Source organism: Gymnoscopelus microlampas (genome assembly GCF_963454915.1).
Source record: "Gymnoscopelus microlampas genome assembly, chromosome: 1".
NCBI classification, from domain to species: domain Eukaryota; kingdom Metazoa; phylum Chordata; class Actinopteri; order Myctophiformes; family Myctophidae; genus Gymnoscopelus; species Gymnoscopelus microlampas.
In genome coordinates this window covers 12416691-12437648 of record NC_139962.1, presented here as the reverse complement: position 1 = coordinate 12437648, position 20958 = coordinate 12416691, and the positions used below count along the sequence as shown (strand labels likewise).

Genomic DNA, 20958 nt, shown 5'->3' with positions numbered 1-20958 from the left:
AGTTGGACATAGTTATGCAAAAACCATGTGCATTTGCGCTTTGCTTTTGGAGTATCAAAATTATGGAATTTCTACCTGGGGAATCTTTTCAGCCCTGCTCTGAGGAGCACCAGATTTATCAGATGTGTTGGTGTCCTTTTCACTCTTCTGAGCCAAATCACTGGACTTTTAAATTGTCCTTTGGAATAGCAAGCTGGCTACATGGGCCACTGTGAGTATATTCTCACTCAGTAAAGCCTGATGGACATATGCTATGGTAACTTTTACATTTTGTAAAGCTGTTCTATATCATTTGGAATGACACATCGCTTAGACAATTGGACAGAATTCCATTCCATTAGATTATTTTTGTGACCCTATTGTTCATTGGTTCCAGTTGGACCTATTGAACGGGACAAAAAGGCCCTACGGTAGACACGCCTGTGTTTTGTGTTCCCCATTTTATGCTTGTATTGTCAGAAGATGTTTATTTTTACCTCCCACCTCAGGACCGTACACTACATACCCTTTCCCCGGTAGGATAAATTGGGCATATAATGAAGACATCACAATCTGATATGACTACCTTGTATGTGGATTTATTCTTTTAAGCCTTCAATATGGATGGGAAGTTCGGAAAAGCTGGCATAGTGCGACGGTTCCCAACTATGTTTTTTTTGTCTCATACCCCTGATACTGTTGGGCAGCTGTTGGTTTTCTATCTCTGGCACAGCTGGTTTTCCTAATAGCGCCCTGGTGGTATTCTCCATAGCACTGTTGTGTTGTCCTCCACCCTGACAGTTAGTGCATTACATTTACGTGTTTCTCAGTTCTAGCTAGTACCTGATTGGACTGCTAGAATGACAAGGACCACAGAGTAATCCAATTAATTACAAACAACAGCACCAGGGGACCCTGAGGGCAAGGGTTAGTAACCACTGTGTTGGTAGACTTTCATGTAACAGAGCAGCACTATGTTCAAGTCCCCGCTGCAGGCTTGTTGCCAAAGTGTCTTTGACAAAGGATGCCGGAATCCCTACTGTACCTGCTCACTCTAGATAACAGCAGTAGTGCTTCAAATACTGTAAAACCCTGGAGACAGGTCTGTGAGTACATCACAGATCTTGTTTAGAGTGGGCCTCTCAGCTCAGTGTAGAGTAGATGCTCGCTTTACTGGCCCAAACAGGAAGATGGTGTTGAAGGCAGGATTATGATTTAAAAGAGGAAATATAACGAAATGTGCCTGTTTCTGGCATAAAATAATGGCTAATACCTCCTGAACCGCATTAGTCTCAAATAGAATCCTACCCGCTCCCCCATTCCTGGTCCTCCACTGTCCTCCTCTCAGCTCTCCTACCGTCTGTCTCCCTCTTAGCTTTCCTACTACAGTATCTGTCCCTCTCAGCTTTCCTAATGTCTGTCTCCCTCTTAGCTTTCCTGCTACAGTATCTCTCCCTCTTAGCTTTCGTACTGTCTGTCTCCCTGTCAGTTTTTCCTGCTGTCTTAATAAAGAACAAATGACTTGGGGCAATGGACTGCCCACTTAAAAAAACCATGATGCAAATCATGAATAATTATTTATTTTTGCCTTCATTCATTCATACACTAACACCAGTAGGCCTAGCTGATGAATTGCTAATCTTAGGCAAATTACTGAAAGAAAATCAAATGAAAATGTGTATGCTGAATAATAGATTCCCCCCTTTTTTTTTATTGTATACGATTCCTTCTAAATCACAGTAAAATGACTTTCTATGTTAGCGGTTTTAGTTTCCACATGGGAAATAAAACTTTTGTAAAAACTACATTTCTGTTTTCTACTTTTCTTTTATTACACGTTTGTCTTGTGTGCTGTTGCATAGATTGAATCAAAAGGTCAAAACCAAACCATTGAGAAGACTGAGAAGGCTTGAGAAAATTACCAGACTGAACATACACAAAGAAATAGTCAGAACATACACAAAGAAATACACAGAACAAACACAATACACACAGAACACTGCACCACCACCACACTGTTTATAGTTTCCACCCTGACAATTTGTGATTCTGTAGTAAAGGTTTTAGTGATAGTGTACATTTGCAACATCTCAAAGCAGATCTGGAAAAGGTTTGAATTATAAAATGGAAAATATAGGAATTATTGTTGTCACATTTGACATTTCACACAAAATGTTCCATGGAGTTCTGTAAAGAATATAGGCTACTGTGTGTGTGTGTGTGTGTGTGTGTGTGTGTGTGTGTGTGTGCGTGTGCGTGCGGTAACCGGAACGCTTGCCCAAAAACACAGTCGCCCCTAGATCTGGTCCATAGAGTTGGTTACTCCACTGCGCCCTCTACAGATCTGGTCTATTGACCAGATTTTTCCTTCTGGTGAAATATATGCCACTCTAAATTTTCCAAATCAGCCTCACTGTGGCCAAGACCGATCCGTGTGAAACTTTGCACGAACACTCCCTGGCCTAGAGGCCAATGAAAAACCTCTGTCAGAAGCAGAACCTCCCCACCGCCCAAAATCTTTCAGATCGGCCTGTTAAAGCACCACCAGGAGGCCGATTACTCCCACAGATTTTGGCCAGACATCATGCAAATCGGTACACATTATCTCTATAGTCATGTGAGTCATTTTTCTAGTTATATTGTACCATTTTTGTCTACTCACTGTCTCAGAGGAGGGCTGTGGACAGTTCAGAAACCCGCCTACCAGTGACATCATCAATGCGGAATTCAAGCTAATAGAAACTGCAGCCTTTCTAATCCTGGAAATTTTGCTTAGCTATATGGAAGCCATTGTTCTCACATTAATACAAATTAAATACATGTTTGAAAAAGAAAAAACCTGCCTGTTGATGATGTCACTTGTTGTCCACAGCCGTCCTCTGAGACACAGACGGGGTAGACAATAATGGTGCTATATTATAATGAGCAATAGTGTGGACCAATTTTGAAGATAGGTTGAAAATGTGTGAAGTTGTCCTTTAACTGCCGTGGTGGACGGAGGTTATCACGTGAACCAAAATGAGCACTCTCTGGGTGGCAAACGCTTACATGCAGAACACTATCCACTAGCCACGTTGTCGATAGCCACAACTTAGCTACCTGGCAACTTACAACTACCAATGAGCACTGCAGCAACTGACCCTGCATTTCCTATTTAAAATCTATCAACCGTGGCATCTTCCCAGACAGTTTAGGGCCTTTGGAATTATCCTTATTCTCAACAATATACAGTAGAATGTGCATGACATAATCACAGTACATGAAATCTATCAACCGTGGGATCTTCCCAGACAGTTTAGGGCCTTTGGGATCATCCTTATTCTCAACAATATACAGTAGAATGTGCATGACATAATCACAGTACATGACACGTATGTGACACATACAAAATCTAGTTCGCTTATCTATATGACCTCATAAAACCCCTTTCTCTTTTGCCCCCTCTCCCCCACCCTTTGCCCCAGCAATGCCCCCCACTCCCACCTGAACCCAGCTCTGGTTTCCATTTATGAAACTGCACACCCAACGGTGGAGCAGCACAAAGCAGAGGACATGGGAGTCCCCCAGACTGTCTCTGAGGGGGATTCACTCAATGGCTTTTTCTCTTTATCTGTGAGAGACACAGGGCCACTTCCTGTCGTGAAACCCCAGCCTCCATGTACTATTCACATTCAAATGTTCCTTTTCCAGCAGTGGTGAGCAACGAGCTGTATTCCTCACAATGAGCAGGCATTATGTTGTGTAATGTAATAATGATAACCATTTTATTAGAGGCTTTTGCTGTTGAGTAAATTGTTTTTTTTTTTTCTATTTTGATCAGGACAGTAGAGTGACATTGAAGGTTACTGGTACTGGGGCCCAATAATTCCATGGCTGTTAGGGATTTCTGTTAGATTCTATTGGCATCCTGGTTGGAACTGTCATTTAAGGGCATTTCATATATATTTTTAATATTTCATTTAAGATATTTTCTTTGCCTTGATTGTTCTTCTTTGTTCTTCACAGCAGAATATTACTTCTACCGTGATTAGAATTCGGCAGAAACTCTAACACTATTCAAACAACATTTTATTTAGGCTGTCCTACAGCGCGGGCGTCATGATACCATGGCCCTCTTCCTGTTTATTGGGGCGATGCATGCCCTGAGACATGCAATCAGAGGCAGGGAGGAAACACTGTTCACACTGGTCCCGAGGCAAACTAAGCGAGTACATCCAATCGCGATCTCCGACCTGGACATGCAGATGACATTGCCCTAGTCTTGGGCACAGCAGAGAAAGGAAGGGAACTACTACTGGCAGTTGAAACAGAGTGCAGGAAGATCAGCCTTAAACTCAATGCCAATAGAGCACCGAAGTCTGACGTAATTTACGCATCCTACCTGGGTCGCGGTTTTCCACCCTCATTCTGAATTCCCATAGACGTATTTAATATCGCGTCAAATAAGATAAACAAATTATCCCGGCGATTTGACTCTTGAAGGTGAGAAAACGCTAATGTTACTTCCGCCGAATTAGATACATTTTCGCCAGAAACAGACTGTATCAAATATGAGTGACTGACTATCATAAACGATACAGAGCCACCTCCCTGACAATATCGGCGAGACAGTTTGTTTATTTTTGGACCACAATTCTTATATGAGACGATTCTAAGATGTTATTCTCCATAGAGAAATTACTTTACGACCCAGGGGATGAACGAGTGACTTCTGTACTCTATAAAACAAAAGTAATGTAATTTAACACGGAGGACAGAACCATTGCTACTGCCAGGGGGATGGTGCTGTGCCTGGACTGCCTCGACGGAACAGGACATGAAGGTCTTAGGGGCACTTGGAATGCCTCGTATGGGATGAGGAAAGTGTGGAAATCTGAGATGGGAGATGACCTCAAGAGGCGGCTGCTCGTGGCTACAGTATAATCATTCAGTAGACCTAATGCTGTACATGGACACTCACATCAGGCCCTGGATGGAGTCTACACAAGAATGCTATGAAAGGGGCGCCGATGACCTCATACCACATATAGGCCCTAATGCCTGACAGCGAGTCGCGGGTTCGATTCCCGAGCCCGGCGGCCTTTGCTGCAGGTCACTCCCCGTCTCGCCAACTGTTTCCTGTCACTCCCCACTGTGCTATGAAAATAAATGCAGGAAAGCCCCCCCCCACCACCACCACCCCCTCTTCAGGGGTCTCCTGTGGGTCACGGACAAGGTCATGGTGAGATGGATGAGGCTGGCTGGGCACCGCATCAGGCACCCGGAACTGGCGGTGAGCAAAATGACACTTGTGGGAGCCAACCAATCCAAGGCACAGCTATAGGAGGGGAAAGGGGCTCACCGCCTCCTAGACACACGCTTGACAGCAGAGCTAGCAACACTGCAGAGCTCAAGACCCTGATGCTGGATAGGAGGAAGTGGAGGAGGGTAGCGATTTGGTGTAAGCTCGTCCGCACTCTCGTATCACATACTGTATATTATTTACAAGAAAATTTAAAAATTTGGCTAAGCTCAGCCAGAGAGAGGACCACTCTAGAAAGTTTAATTCATTGATAGGGTTTTAAAACCAGCCCTCAACCTTATTTCCCTTTATCTATCCACTCATACTATACCCATTCTTATGCTGTTCACTGTAATATTTTATAAATTACAAACAAATTAGCCAACATGGTATGATTCAGATTCCTTTTCTTTTATTGCTCTCCACAGAGGAAATTTGCTTTTACAGTCTGTATACAATTAAACACTCACTCAATAAAAGTAATACTTAAATTAGGGTATAAACAAACAAGAACATCACAACAACACACATCTATTACATTGTACCTAGCAGGCTATATAAGACAGTGATTGCTGAGGGCACAAAACTCCTCCCGGTGCACCTGATTCGGATGCTATCAATGCATGTTTTTACTAGTTGTTATCCTCGCCAGTAGGCCGGAATGGCCGAAGCCGGAGGATTATGTACTCACTCATGTGTCTGTCTGTCTGTCTCTCTCTCCATCTGTCCATCTGTAAACAGCTAATCTCCGTCGCCATTGGGCCAATCGGAAACTGTGCATGCACACTCCCTATAGGCAAGGAAGAACCTCTGCCCCAAATCGGCCTCATGGTGGCGCTATAACAGGCCAATTCAAGTTTTGGCCTATACCTCTTGAACCGTAAGGCGTACAACTTTAGTGCCAGACTAGATTGCCTGCCATCTCCTGTTTTCTTCAAAACACACTTTTTGCTACCTCACACAAATCTGTGCATATTAGTCAGATTTCACAGGTTCCATTCTAATTGGCTATGACTTTGTGGGCCCTGGGTTGTCAACCTGGCCTGGCGACGATCTGCGCTGTGAGGAGCGCACTTTATATCTGTGGCCAGAGGGGAGGAGCTATAGCCAGTGGGAGCGGTGGCAGTAGCAGTGGGGGCTGGCACTGGCAGGTTGGGAGTAGGGAGGACAATAGACCACCGAAGTCCTGACGTCACTCGTTCATCCCCAGATTCGTAAAGTAATTTCTCTATGGAGAATAACATTGGGTCATCATAGAATCGTCTCATATAAGAATTGTGGTCCAAAAATAAACAAACTGTCTCGGCGATATTGTCAGGGAGGAGGTTCTGTATCGTTTATGATAGTCAGTCACTTATATTTGATACAGTCTGTTTCTGGCGAAAATGTAACTAATTCGGCGGAAGTAACATTATCGTTTTCTCACCGTCAGTTGATGCTTCATATCCATAAGAGTCAAACCGCCGGGGTCACTTGTTTATTTTTGGAACACAGTTCTTATTTGACGCGATATTAAAGACGTCTATGGGATTCAAAATAAACTGAGGGGGCACAATTTGAAACTGAGGGGGCCATGCCCCCTCAGGCCCCCCCGTGGCGCTGGGCCTGCTATCCGGCTCTTTAATGAAAACATTTTCAGGTGGGCTACACATTTTCACAGAGATTGTGGAATAGTAGCCTATTGAAGGGGACAGGAAGATGGGTTCACTAATACTACGATACAGAATGAGGAGGTAGGGTAAGAATGACTGTGTGACTGAGTCCCTGTCTGTGAGGAGAGTGAGTATGGCTGTGTCATCAGAATATTTTAAGTATTTTTGTGATGGGGAGGGGCTAAGACAATCAAAAGTGGTGTAAAGTGGTGTAGAAAGGGTTACACAACACAGTCTTCGGAGGCTCCAGGGTTGACTTGACAGTGATGATGAAGGATGTAGTGGTACCCACCCTGACTGCCTGGCGTCTGTCACTATGGAAACGGATGAGGAGAGGCGGGACATGGAGATGATGGAGTTTGCTGATCATCAGATGTCGTTAGATGGTATAAAGCTTGAGGAACCAAAAATAACATGGCGCCACTTCTCCATTGAACTCAATGGACGCGGCCGACCCTGTTCTATGTCGTCTTATGACTTTGAACGGTGTGCTCGTTCTTGATAGAAGGCAGAGCTAAAGTCTACTGTATGAAGAGGACCCTATAGCGTGTCCATGCTGTTTTTATTTTCCTCTGTGAGAGAATAGAGAATTGCTACTAAATGTCTTTTTGTAGATTTATTCGATACAATAGATGACAATAATGAAATGAAATGAAAATAATAAGAAGGAAATATTTGAAGAAAATGGACAGCGTCCGGAACAGCCTTAGAAGACAACGGGAGTCTGACGCTGATCTGAAAGTTGGTTAAAGCAAAATAAGATTTCCAAGAGGATAAAAGGTTAATCCCAAGGATACAAATATAATCAGACGACCCTGATACAGTATTTTGGCTAAGCAGTCTCCTTCCCTGGTAAACACTATGGTGGCCCCTGGTCCATCTGTGGTTACCTTCCCTGCTGGGACACTCCATTCATACATAGTCATAACAATTTGTCTTATAATGAACTGATTCAGAATACAGTCATACAGTACAAAACTAAAACTAAGATGAGATGAATAATAAATCAAAATTAAAAAGGATATATAATAACAAGTAAGTACTACCGCCACCTGTGGGGCAAAAAAAAAAAGAATATAGGCTATATATATATATATATATATATATATATATATATATATATATATATATATATTATTTGCATTTATTTTTTACTTTCTTTCCCCTCCCCTTTGTTTTTCCCTCTGGGGGCACCACCTCCTTTTTTTTAGAAACAGGAACTAGGTTTGGCTCCTCCCGTTTCTTAATCCACTTCCTCCCGGGTGCACATGTGTTTATTCCTACTAACAACAACACTACATGTTTAGGGCAGTGGTGGTGACAGATTTACCTGTGGAGTCCTCCGAGGTGGAAAGACTGGTGACGCGAGGTTACCTGTGTGTGGAGTAACAACTGGGAGGTTGGTATTCAGTATCTTTTTATTGAAGGATTTTGCTCTGGATGTAAGCAGTGAGCGGCCGAGACTGAAATCTCGAGATTTCAATCTCGTCTAGCGAGACTTGGTTTTTTTTTTTGTTACATTTTGCATAGTGTTCTGTCACTATGAACGTCAGATCTAAAAAAAAAAAAAAAAAGCTATTCAAATATGCGATCTAACGCAAGGCCCATCCGCGCACGTTTTAAGCTGTGTCGGACCCGGGATGGAGTTATGACATTTTCTACTGTAGCCTACCATTCATCCTAAAATATCATAACATCATAGAAAAGGTAATAAAACCTTAGTCCAAAATTCTCCTTTAAGAGAGGACCAGCTAGGACCTCAAAACAATACATAGGCCTGCCAGGCCTTGCCATGGCATCTTGACTCTATTCAGATTGGTGAACAACAACAACACAACATAATAATAATGATAACAATAAAGTGTATATAGGCTAAAAAGCACTTTGCTTTACAATAAATAAAACATAAGTAGAAACAGTCAATTAAAACAGATGGTAAAATAAACAGCATGAACATATATAAAACGAAAAAGGCTGATATAGGCTATATGTTTTCAAAAGTGATTTAAAAGATGTCACTGATGTCATAGCCTTAAATCCTCAGGCAGGGCATTCCAAAACGTATAGTATAACCCCCTCTCAGAAGGTATAGCCTTTATCCCACTTAATTTCTTTCTTTCTTTCTTTTTTTAAGTGTTGAGACAGTTGTTAGATCGAATTGTGTGACCTGTGAAATTTCGTTACCCCGACGTTGCTGTTTTGCAACGGCAAATTCCCTGTTTAGGGCTAGAATGACAATGTTTTATCCCCCCATCAAATAATAACAGCCATCGGGGATATGTGTGACCCAGCTGCAGCTGTATAGGTTACAATGGTGCCACGGCTCAAAGAAAAGCCAACTCTATGCTCAAAGCTCGGAGTGTATAACAGCTCAGCTGCGTAGAGCCCTGAGAGACTCTAGCGGTGGGTCACCAAGTTCGGTGTAACATAGAAGTGTCCTCTTCTTTCTGCCACCGGGACACGCGCGTGCATCTCATTATGCAAATGTCCAGGTGCGGTCCTAGGTGTTCTTATAACAGCGGCGCGCGGTGATTGCTTCCCCGTTTTCTGAGTCTGAATGGCGCACGAGAGGAGGTCGCAGCGGCGGGTCTCCTGGCTCAGGACGTGATGCTGTGCGAGTCCGGCATGTGTCTATGGTGCTGCTGCTGAAACACACCTCACCTGGCAGGAGAAGAAGGACACAGAGCAGCCGATCCACTCATTGTGGATCGACGCCTGAATCACGAATGGATCCTAATTTAAGTCTTTGCCGGAAAAGGTTTTCGCATATATTATATTTTTATTTTATCCTAATTTATCAAGGTGAGTAAGCCCCGAATACACACAGTGAACGTTATTTGTTGATGCTCAAGAATTGTGTGGTTTTTAATATTGATTGAATACTTTATTAACAGTATATGCAACAACAAAAAAAAGCACAGAAAGTGCAGTTTAATGCAAAAGTATGCTTAAAGGATTAAACCCAAGAAAGCACCTTGGCTTCATCGAAAATGTTTAATGTCTAATGTTTTAGACCACAAGTTGTGTGGGATTTTGTTCAGATGTTAATGGAATTATCTCCTGTCCTGAACCTATAGCCTACCTTTTAAAGATACTGTTTAAAACATTTTCTACATCCAGAGTTAGATAATCCGACCTATTTGGCACGTTTGTCCTTAAAAAGCAGCAGTAGTAGTAGCTGGAAGGATAGTCCACTTTGGCTTGCCAGCCAATTTGCATTACAGATGCCACTGACTTGTGCTTTTTGTTTTGGGCCTTGCATTTGTAAGTGTACTGTGGTTCTGTAATATTTCTTGTCTTCTATTCTGTAGTGGATGGTTACTTTCTTTGTTTAATCATTTTTGGTTAAGTTTGTTTTCATTAGTTTGAAGTGAAATAGCATTGAATTCTGAATATTTTCAACTCTTTTCCAGCACACATTTCCTGGGGTATTGACATAGTGAACATTTCGAACTCGAATGTACTTGATAGTACTAATAAGTGAGTTGAATATTATTATTATTATTATTAATATTATTAATATTGTTATTGTTTTATTATTTGTATTATTATTATATTGTTGTAGTTATTAGATATTACTAATGCTACTGAATTAAAACAACACATTTATTTTAGTACATTATTATTATTATTAAATTAATATTGACAATAAATTGTTCTATATACAATAAATGGCTGAATATTGAAATGGATTTCCTCATGTCGACCACTCAGATATAGGACTCAGATCACATATTGGATATGATCTGAGTCCTCTTTTGGAGATTGTCTGCTTGTTATGTCAGTGTCAGGGAAAAGCTCAGTGTGTGTATTATGCAGGGCTTCAGTGCTGATTACCTGCTGAGAACAAACCTTTCCTTGTTCCCTTTTCTTCCAACAGCGACAGCAGCAGTATAATGCTGCAGAAATGGGATCCGGCTTCCCAGAGAGGGCAGGTAGGCGAGCGGAGCCGCTGTTTTGAAACGCTGCATTGATGGATGGGCCACGTTAAATAACGTCAGGGCACACAGACATCTGCAGACAGCAGAGTCATCTCAAATATACAAATACGTGGATTGACCTAAACTCATTTCATAGATGCAAACCATTCAGTGACTCGGCAACAAAACCGCTGCCCACACCTGACCCCCTTCACTAAATTGCCAACATGAGAAACTTAAGTTGTTATTGTCCGTCTAATTGTTGTATTGAAATTATCTATCCTACTTTACAAGCAAAACGTCTCAATATATAAGAGGACATTAATTGTGTGTCGTCCTTGTGTGAATGGAAAATTACATGCATTTATCCTTTCAAAAGGCATGTTTAAAAACTGTTCAGGTTCGGGAGGTCCCAGAAGGAATATAAAATAACGGGGACTTTTGTCTCCCTGTCGACACTATCAGTGCATCGCATCGGGGTTGAATGTGGTCACTCCCTTTGTCCAACCCTTCATTTAACACAAAAAGGCGTGAGAATCCAGACCCCGACAATAGGGGTTAGGAAACTGACAAAACAATTAATAAGCTATAGTACAGGTGACAACCGTTTAACATTTGCCCTCCCTCTCCAGAAACTAGGCCTAGGAAACAATGCAAACATATATGTAATTCAAACTCCACAGTGCCTCATAGGAGGTCACTGAGAGACTTAGGTGGTATTGGTATGCTTTTGTCCCGTGGGAAAAGGCCAGTTTCCTTGATTTCCCTTCGTCCACTGAAGAAATCCAAATAGACGTGGGCTACTTTTATGGCCATGTATTTGTTTTTATTATGACAAAAGCCTGCCCTTTTAATCATTCCTCAACACATTGTTAAGTAAACTTCTGCCACTATATGTCAAATACCATTGTATGAACATTAATTATGCTTGTGAGAGACAACATCTTTATTGGGGCAACATTTCCAATGCAATTTTGCCTTTTGTTATTCCTTGTTCAGTAGCTCAGAATCTTTGATTTGACAAACAAGGAATCAGTTTAGTTTAGCCCTGCTTTTTTAATTCACACACGCAATAAATCTGCCACTATAGTCGGCGCTTAATAATTCATCGCAACATCTATCTACCGCTTTTAACCCAGACGTCCTCTTTGTTCCTGCCCTTTGAGATGAAAGCAGAGGTTTGAGGGCTCAGGTATCCTCCAGACACACTAGGAGTACTAGAGCTGTCAGTAATACTGGGATCTAAGGTGGAGTAGTGTAACCTACTGTATTTGCTCCATCTGCTGGGATGGAGAATCGACAGCACCCACACACCTATGTGAAAAAAATCCAAAATAATGATACATGAAATCATCTTAAAATCTTAAAAAATAAATAAATCACAAATCATGTTTTTTTTATTTTTTATTTACTGACAAATTTCAGTTATTCATTTCTCCTTTTATAGCATATATAGTCATTTGAAATGAATATTGATATCACGGGCACCCCAGAATGGATGGAGGAGATTATCACTCTTTCTTATCCCCCTAAATGTTAACTGGACCCTAAATTTAATGAGCAGAGCAAATAGGACAGTTTTAAACTCTTGTGGATTTGTACCACCTTTCTCCCATATTCCTGACACATAGGCCTTCTTCATGTAGAACAAAGCCAATCTCATGAAACGAGATAACTAAACAGTTAACGGTTCTTCTCCATCTTTTCCTCTCCCCAATGCCGCCCCAGTGCCATCTTTACCAGGCAGGATTCCCATTTGGCTTTGGCCAGTGTAATTCTGGTAGGAATGTTTCCCCTCGAAGCAAAACACATAATTGTAAAAAGTCTGGATGTTGATTTCGGCCCAGTGTTTTGATCAAATCTTTATTAATCGCCACCTGAGAGCTAAGCTTGTTTCTCAGCTTTTGCTTAATTTTGTATTAAAGTCGGGGGAACTCAAATACAATTAATTACGGGAATCCGGCTATGTTACAAAGTCTTAGCTTTGATTTGCTGAAAACAGTCGCTCCCTCACTGCCAAGACTCTCCCTATGTAAATGATAGGATCTCATATTTTCCATTGGAAGAGGCTTAGAAACATAGCTTGATTGAATCAAATCGTGGCTTCAGAACGTTATTGAATAGTGTCTCAATGTGCATGAAACAGCTGCTAATTTGTTTTGTGTCTCATCCAAGGAACTTCGGAGTGCAGCTCATACAACATCAGCCAGCAGACTGTCAATCAGCTCAGCGCCTTCTAACTTGACATCCACTGAGTCTGATCAGTCATCTACCACCACTTTCTCTACACCATCCAACCACACGCTATCGAGTGTGACAGGAAAGACTATATATAGCCCGACGGCTTCCAACCAGTCACCAACAAACTTATCAGCTTCTGAGCAATCACCGTCCAGCTCAACAGTTTACAGCCATTCAACAAATCTGACGCCATCCAACCAATCATTAACAAGCCCAACATTATCGAACCAACCACAAGTCAGCTCAACAGCTTCCAGCCAATCAGCAACTAGCCAAACGACTTCCAACAGATCATCAAACAAGAGCCCAGTGCCATCCAACCAATCACTGTCCACATCTACTAATTCATCCTCAGCTGAGCCACATCCAAACTCTGCATCTCAAGATAATGCTCCATCTCTCAGACATGCATTCTTAGCTGATCCACATCCAAACTCTTCATCTCAGGATAACGCTCCCTTTCTCAGACAGGCAAAGGAAGGTCAGAGGGCGTCCTTGCAAGTTACAGGTAAAGTTGGGTTGAAGCTGTACAGATTTGCTGCCTAGTGCTGATTGAGTACATCATTTATATAAGCAAATAAGCGTTGCTGAATATAGAGATAGACTTTTATTGATCCCGCCAGAGGCAGCACAGCAGTTAAGGTACAGATACAAAGTAAGAGAAGTACTGTAAGGTACAGCAAGGCTAGGTGAAAGGTAGGACGTTTCCACAAGTCCTGGGCTCACATGGTTCATAGTGTTTATTTGTCACTCGTTATACAAGTACAAGCAACGAAATGGTGTGGCATGCTCTATACACTGCAGTGGTTATGAGGGCCATTAGGTCTTTTAAGGCTGTCACCTCATCTTCCATGATTATTCTCCTTTTTTACACTTTGTTTCATGCAGAATGAGGCAGTACTGTTGCAATCCATTAATATACCATTAACCACTTTAAACCCTATTTACCCTATTTACTGTTTTATGTAAATAGCGAAAAGAGCCAATCTAAAACCTCACAACGTGTTGCGAGCTGGTAGATCTGCTCGGTTCGTGGAATGTTTGCCAAATATTCACCTACTGTATTGTTTGGTGAATGTTTGTCTATTATGGCATACCCAGAATAGGGACCCTAGGATTAATGTGGTTTCTCTAATCACTAATTGTAATAATCACCAATCCCAAACGATGGTGTCTTGTAATGACAACATGCTGACATATCAGTGATACGTTAGTAACCACTTTCCAATCATTCCGTGACAGAACTTCATCTGATTGAACCTCAATCAGCAGCTGTTTTTCCCTCCAGTTTTCATCCTGTTTTTGTATCATGTCATCTAGTATAATACCTATGGAAACGTATTTCTACTACAACAGTACTGCGTACGTACTGTATATCTCCCCCAAAATTAAATGTACTTACAAAAATGTAACAATGCAGTTTATTGTACAATGTAATAATGTGCATGGAAACGAGTTGTTGCTGTACATCCTTATGAGTGCAGCATGCTTTAGGGAAGTTGCAAGTATTGTATAACACACACAATACAAAGGCGTACATTTTATGCACATCTGCAGGTTAAATGACACATTAATTAATACAGTGGTTCTCAAACTTTTTCGTGCCAAGGACCCCCAAATAGACATTTATTAGCCCGCGGACCCCCATTTGAAAAGATAAGCCAGGGACCCCCATAATAGAAGATTTTTACGGCTCTAGCAGTGATTTTCAACCATTTTAAATTTCAAAGACCCCAGTTTGACATGCATTAGGGCTACAGACCCCCATTTAATGGCATGTATGTCTCTGGGACCCCAATTCATATTGTAAAATCAATGTTAATTTAACTCTGAGAGTGTACAAATGGAACCAAATGGACCCGTTAGGGTCCATTTGGTTCCATTTGTACACTCTCAGAGTTACAGACCCATAAGGGTCCATTTGGTCCCTGTCCATCATTTAGCTGGGGACCCCCTGGAACCCCCTCAAGTACCCCTGGGGGTCCCCGGACCCCACTTTGAGAACCAATGAATTAATACACAACAGAGTGAAAGTGCCACTCGCTTGTCAGCGCATACGTTATGAGGTACTCTATGTCACAGCTGTCCTCCTATATGGGCTGCCGTGGTTGGAAGCACACGGTAGGTCTACTACACGACACCTGACCCATTGATCACTGAGAGCAGATGATCCGAGGGAAGATAAGGAGCCAATCTTAGACTGTGTGTGGTGTGCAATGTACTGGAACTGGTTAGCCTCATGCCCACCCCCCCCAGATCCTGCTCTTGGAATGCTGCATAAGAAAAGAACTCCTCCTTTATACAGACACTTAACCCCTTATTGTTGTCCAACTGACCATTTTACAACGTTTTTTAAAAAAAAGTGACATTTTACACATTTAACTTACTTGATTTAAAGGTAGGGTAAGTGATTTGCATTGGTTAAAATAAGTGTTAAATAGCTCTATATTCTGATAGTGCTCATTGCTATAGAGTGTTTGTTCAGTATTAGGAGTCTCCTTGTCTCTCCACCTCTTTATTAAACAAGAAAATGCATTTTTTCGTTTCAGTTTCAGTTTCATTTCCAATTTTATCCAATCAGGATAGAAAACTCAATCAGGATACAGATTAAACAAGTGAAATTTGAAGTGATGACACTAAGAAATGAGCAGACAAAATTGGAACTGGAACACTATACAAATTAAGCTTAAAAATGGGTACTTTCTCCTGATTGGCTGAGATTTTGACACCTACCGAAAATGTTTTTTTCTGTTTATTAAAGAGCTGGCGAGACATGGAGACTCCTGTTACTGAACAAACACTCTATAGCAATGATTACTATCAGAATATAGTATTTTAACCTTTTAACAAAATACTTTTTGTTTTAACCCAAAAATATCACTTACCCTACCTTTAAATACCCTGACTGAATTGATCTAATGATCTAAAGATGAGAATCTTACCTGCGTGTGGATGTTCTTTTTTCAGAGCCCTGCTTGGACCCTTGTCTAAATGGAGGCCAATGTGGTTTGTCAGAGTCATGTGACTGCACCCTATACCAAGCTACTGGCCACCGATGTCAAACAGGTAAATGAACTGCATTTCTGTATGTTTAGCTATGTTAACATCTTCCTGTAGGATGTTTGTATGCATTGAAGGAAAAGCTAAAGCCATCGCTGTGTTGATATGTTGAGCATTATAAGGAGAATTTTAGTTTAATTAAGATATCCACTGCTTGACCAAAAGTGGTTTGAGCTGCCTGTTTGAGCCATGTATTATCATAAAATGACTGCTGGCACGAAAGCATTCCTGACACATTTTAACAGTACATGCATTATAATAATGATCTCTATTGGTTTATATATTGGTTTATATGGTGTACATGTCTGTGGTCATTTATGGGCTACTTTACTCAACACCCTTTTGTTTTTGCCCTTTTTGTATACAGTTCCAAACTTGGGCTATGAGAGGGAGATGACCTGCAGAGCGTGGGGCCAGTATAACTTTGAGACCTTTGATGGCCTGTACTACTACTTCCCTGGTCGATGCACGTACACTTTACTGAAAGATTGTGAGGATACCTCCCAGTCCAGCATTGTGGTCCAGGTATATTTTCCATTTGATACATTGTATTGATGGTACTAGGAAAATCCTTGGTGAAGGTTCAACAACAGAACAACAATGTTTGAAACTTTGGGAAACTCTTGTTTCCCCTTTTTTATCCCAATTTAGTCATTCTGTGAACTTCCAAGTCCCCATAGCTACTTAAGTCCCTTTACTGCCAACCTATACTGGTCAAGGGAGGGTGTAGACGAATACGTGTCACCTCCGATACACTTGCCATCGCCAGTCGCTTTCTTTCATCGGGAGGATGTTACACATGCAAAGGCACACGTTATTCCTCCCAGTTCAGTTACACAATGAACAGTTGCCTTGTACAGGAGTTGTTAGTGCAGACAGTGACCACCCAGCTTCCCTGTTGCGAACACTGGCAATAAGCAATGTGCATAACTGTAGCTACTCGACTGCAGATTTGAACTGGACACACATGTGAAGGTGTCATATGTGTTTCCGGTTCAAACCTTAGCCGGAACAGGAAACAGGTATGCCTCCTTCTGGAAACCTGTGACTGCACTTATGCACAGAGCCTATTGTGTTCTCTGGAATACCCGTCCAAGCCGGATGCACCATGGAGGATTCAACCCTAGTCTCCATGATGGTGGTGCAGGAACTTTACCCTTGCTTAACCTGAGCCCCCCGTTTGACCATTTTTAGGAATGTGTTGCTTTCCTCGTCGACAGTTCTGCTGGGCTGAACTCATGTCCAATCACACCAATCACACTCCAAAAAGTAAATCTTTAGTTTAACTTTTTTATGGCATGGCTCTGCAAGAGGCTAGCCATCTATGAGAGAGTGTGTGTGTGTGTGTGTGTGTGTGTGTGTGTGTGTGTGTGTGTGTGTGTGTGTGTGTGTGTGTCTCTGTGTGCGTGCGTGCGTGCGTGCGTGCGTGCGTGCGTGTGCGTGTGCGTGTGCGTGTGCAGTGCATGTGTGTGTGAGACAGCACACACTCACTCACACATAATACTAACAACATGACCTTGGTTTGAAGGTCAATACAATAAGAACATCATAAATACAGTATTGCTCTTTGCCTATCAGCGTCATACAGAAGGAGATACAAGTGCTCATGCGAAGTGCAGAAACTAGTGCCGACACTAAGTCATAATAACCTTAAAGTATCCTTTTCCCCAAAATACTTTCCTCTTGCCATCTTCTCTGAAGTCTAGTTTTCGCCTCAGGAGGAGATTTGTTCTGAAGATTAGTGAAAGCTATCTGGTTATTAGGGTCAATTACCATTAAATACTGCAATTACCCACAAGACCTTGAGAACATCCACAACAAACCTTGACTTTGTTCCCCCAAAAGGACAGGAGATACCTCTCCATGGGAAAACCAACTATGGAACGCTAGCGATCACCACTAATTTGGACATTAATGGTGTTATTATTATGAATTATTATTATTTAATTTTGTATTATCATTATGAATAATAATAATAATAGAAGAAGTAGAAAGAGAAGGAGAAACAGAAATATTATTACACGTGTGATTTTTGCCCTAGCCTACACCCACATTTTATTATAGTTTTCTTGAATGTTTTTATCTGCTTATAATGAAAATGCATTATAATTGTCATATTGAAAATAAAATGTATTATTATTATTATATCTTTCATGTACAATTTCAATATCTTGTGTCCTTGCATTTACAGCTTCACAACGACCCAGACTGCCACTCCTTCCCCTACACCTGCAGTCGCTCTGTCAGTCTCTTTCTCAACTGGGATGGGGAAGTCCGGTTGAACGGTGCCAACGTCACCTTTAAAGGACAAAGGTAACTCTCCATGGCAACCTAACTTTCACCATTGCACATAGTTTGGTAAAAAAAAAAACTTTCAAATGATGGTTTGTTACCTGTCAGAATGGCTATCAGACTAGATTTATTTCTGCTGCAGTTTATGTATTTATAAGAATTACAACATATGAAATAGGGTATAAAATAGGGCTGAAGTGGTTAATGTATGTTTCATAATATCATAATTTATATCTGAAAAGTAACTAGTAACCAAAGTGTTGACAAATCATTGTAGTGAAGTAAAAGTACAACATTTTCCTCTGAGATGTAGTGGAGTAGAAGTAAAGTACAAATACCTCAAAATTGTACTAAAGTACAGTACTTAAGTAAATTTACTTAGTTACTTTCCACCACTGAACATGACAATAGCAAACATCCATATAAAAAATACTCAAATATCCACAAAGGAAAATAAATCCACCTTGACTCGTTTAGTCTGCAGTTGCCTGCTCATATCCATGACCTGGAGTTGGAGAGGATCTCACACTACGTCCTGGTGAGCCAGAGACAAGGCTTCACGCTGGCATGGGACGGACACAGTGGCTCCGTCTACATCAAGCTCAACCCAGAGTATGTGGGCAGGACATGTGGCCTGTGTGGCAACTTCAACGCAGACGTCCAAGATGACCTGAAGACCAGCTACGGTACGCTTGCTTCGCAGTGTTTAACTTGTCACTCATGAATCCTCAGTACATTTACTGAAGTACTGTACTTAAGTACAATTTTGGGCAAAAATGTATTAGGCAGTTCCTCACATCTAATTGCCGAATACATTTTTGCCCTGGTAAATACCAACATCATGAGATGAATAGCACTTTTGAATAGTACTGTTTAATGCACTTTGAATGCACTAGCAGTTTTTGTTGTCTGTTTTTAATGCCCTTGCATCTTTTGTATAACTGAGTAGTTGATGTCCCCCCCACCGCCCTGCCCCGCCCCATGGAGCGACACATACTGTCACATACAAGACATACAGCCCCATTCTATCCACTTCTTAGTTCAAAATTCCCCAGGGTTTGTTTCTAAAAAAGCAAGCCTGGGATCCATGGTTAGGTTAGTGTTGTGACAACAAAACTGTTTAAAGTCTTTTGTTACGTTCAAGTGAACCTATATCCACTGGTGTTGTTAGCTTGTACTGACCTTAATGCTGCTGGCCCGCCTCTCCCCAGGTGTGCTGACCCCGGACATTGCCATATTTGGGAACAGCTGGTTAGAGGCGGAGCCTCACCAGGCCAGGTGTCCCACAGTTCCTACTGGATTTCCTTCACCTTGTGCTGTGCTAGATGCACATGTTTTGCTGGTAATTTACTATTTTTTAAAATCTCTGTCACACGCACGCACGCACGCACGCACGCACGCTCACACTCACACTCACACTCACACTCACACTCACACTCACGATCACACGCACACTCACACTAATAACACGTTGTTATTTTATTGCAAAACTGACATGATATGTTTCATAACACTGTTGAACCATGAGTGTGAAATTATTTTGCAATATCCCAATAGGGGGCACCATCAGTTCCAAATTCATGCATGAGCCTGGTGCAAGATTTGGCCAAACATCACCCAACTTGCTGGATATTTTTAATTAAGCTGTTGAAACATGTCCTCGCAATGTTTTTTGAAATTGACCAATAGGCAATATCGATATTGCTCAAAAAGAATGTGACCTTGAACAAATTTGGCCATAACCACATAAGCCCTATATACTGTACTTCGACATTTTTGAAAATGTTCACCTCATAATGAAATGCCCAATATAGTGACGCCATGGTGAAAAGTCCTTAAATTGTCCAATTGTGATAATACTTTTAAATGATCTTTAATACAGGTGTCAGAAACTGTCAAAGCTCTAAACCCCTCGCAGCTTTCAACTTCTAACAGTCCCATGTTGACTTGAACCCCCGAATTCTCACTTTCTCTACATCACACTGTCAAACACATACGTACACATCACCTTTACCACCCTCACCCTCAATACCGGAGCCCCCCAGGGTTGCGTGCTGAGTCCTATGCTGTACTCCTCTCTACACCCACAATTGTGTGGCCAGAAACACACCTCCAACAACAAGGTCAAGATCTTAGAATACAGTGGTGGTGGGCGAGAGAGGGCCTGTCTGGAGGAGGTGGCAGACCTGCAGTGGTTACGAGGACAACAGCCTCTTCAGGAAAAAACAAGAAGATTATCGTGGAATTCCGTACGCAAACGGCAGAGGTCCGACACCCCTCCTCTCATGATCAACGGAAGACCAGTGGAGAGAGACAGCAGCGTCAAGAACAGTCAGTAACTGTGGCAAATGAGGCTAGATGATGCCTGTATCACCTCAGGCAGAGAATATTTAGAAGGTCCTGAAATCCTTTTACTCTGCTACCACCTAGAGCATCCTGACAGTGGCCATCGCCGTCTGGTACAGGACTAGCTCCGAGTCCCAGGACCTGCGAGCCCTGTGGAAGGTGGTGCGGTGGGGCTGAGTGCACCGTG

At 41.8% G+C, this 20958-nt stretch overlaps 1 protein-coding gene across 1 annotated transcript in view; it reads left to right on the top strand.

Annotated features, from left to right (window-relative positions):
- Positions 1 to 4758: 4758 nt before the first annotated feature.
- The window catches only part of otog (otogelin), a gene marked incomplete at its 5' end in the record, with an annotated part of 86053 nt that continues 69853 nt past the window's right edge, over positions 4759 to 20958 (top strand). The window contains 8 exons of the mRNA XM_084053802.1: positions 4759 to 4896; positions 5134 to 5406; positions 10793 to 10847; positions 16041 to 16139; positions 16501 to 16658; positions 18325 to 18446; positions 18903 to 19111; positions 19637 to 19767. Of these exons, the coding sequence (XP_083909928.1) occupies positions 4759 to 4896; positions 5134 to 5406; positions 10793 to 10847; positions 16041 to 16139; positions 16501 to 16658; positions 18325 to 18446; positions 18903 to 19111; positions 19637 to 19767 (1185 nt within the window). The remainder of the gene's footprint in view (positions 4897 to 5133; positions 5407 to 10792; positions 10848 to 16040; positions 16140 to 16500; positions 16659 to 18324; positions 18447 to 18902; positions 19112 to 19636; positions 19768 to 20958) is intronic.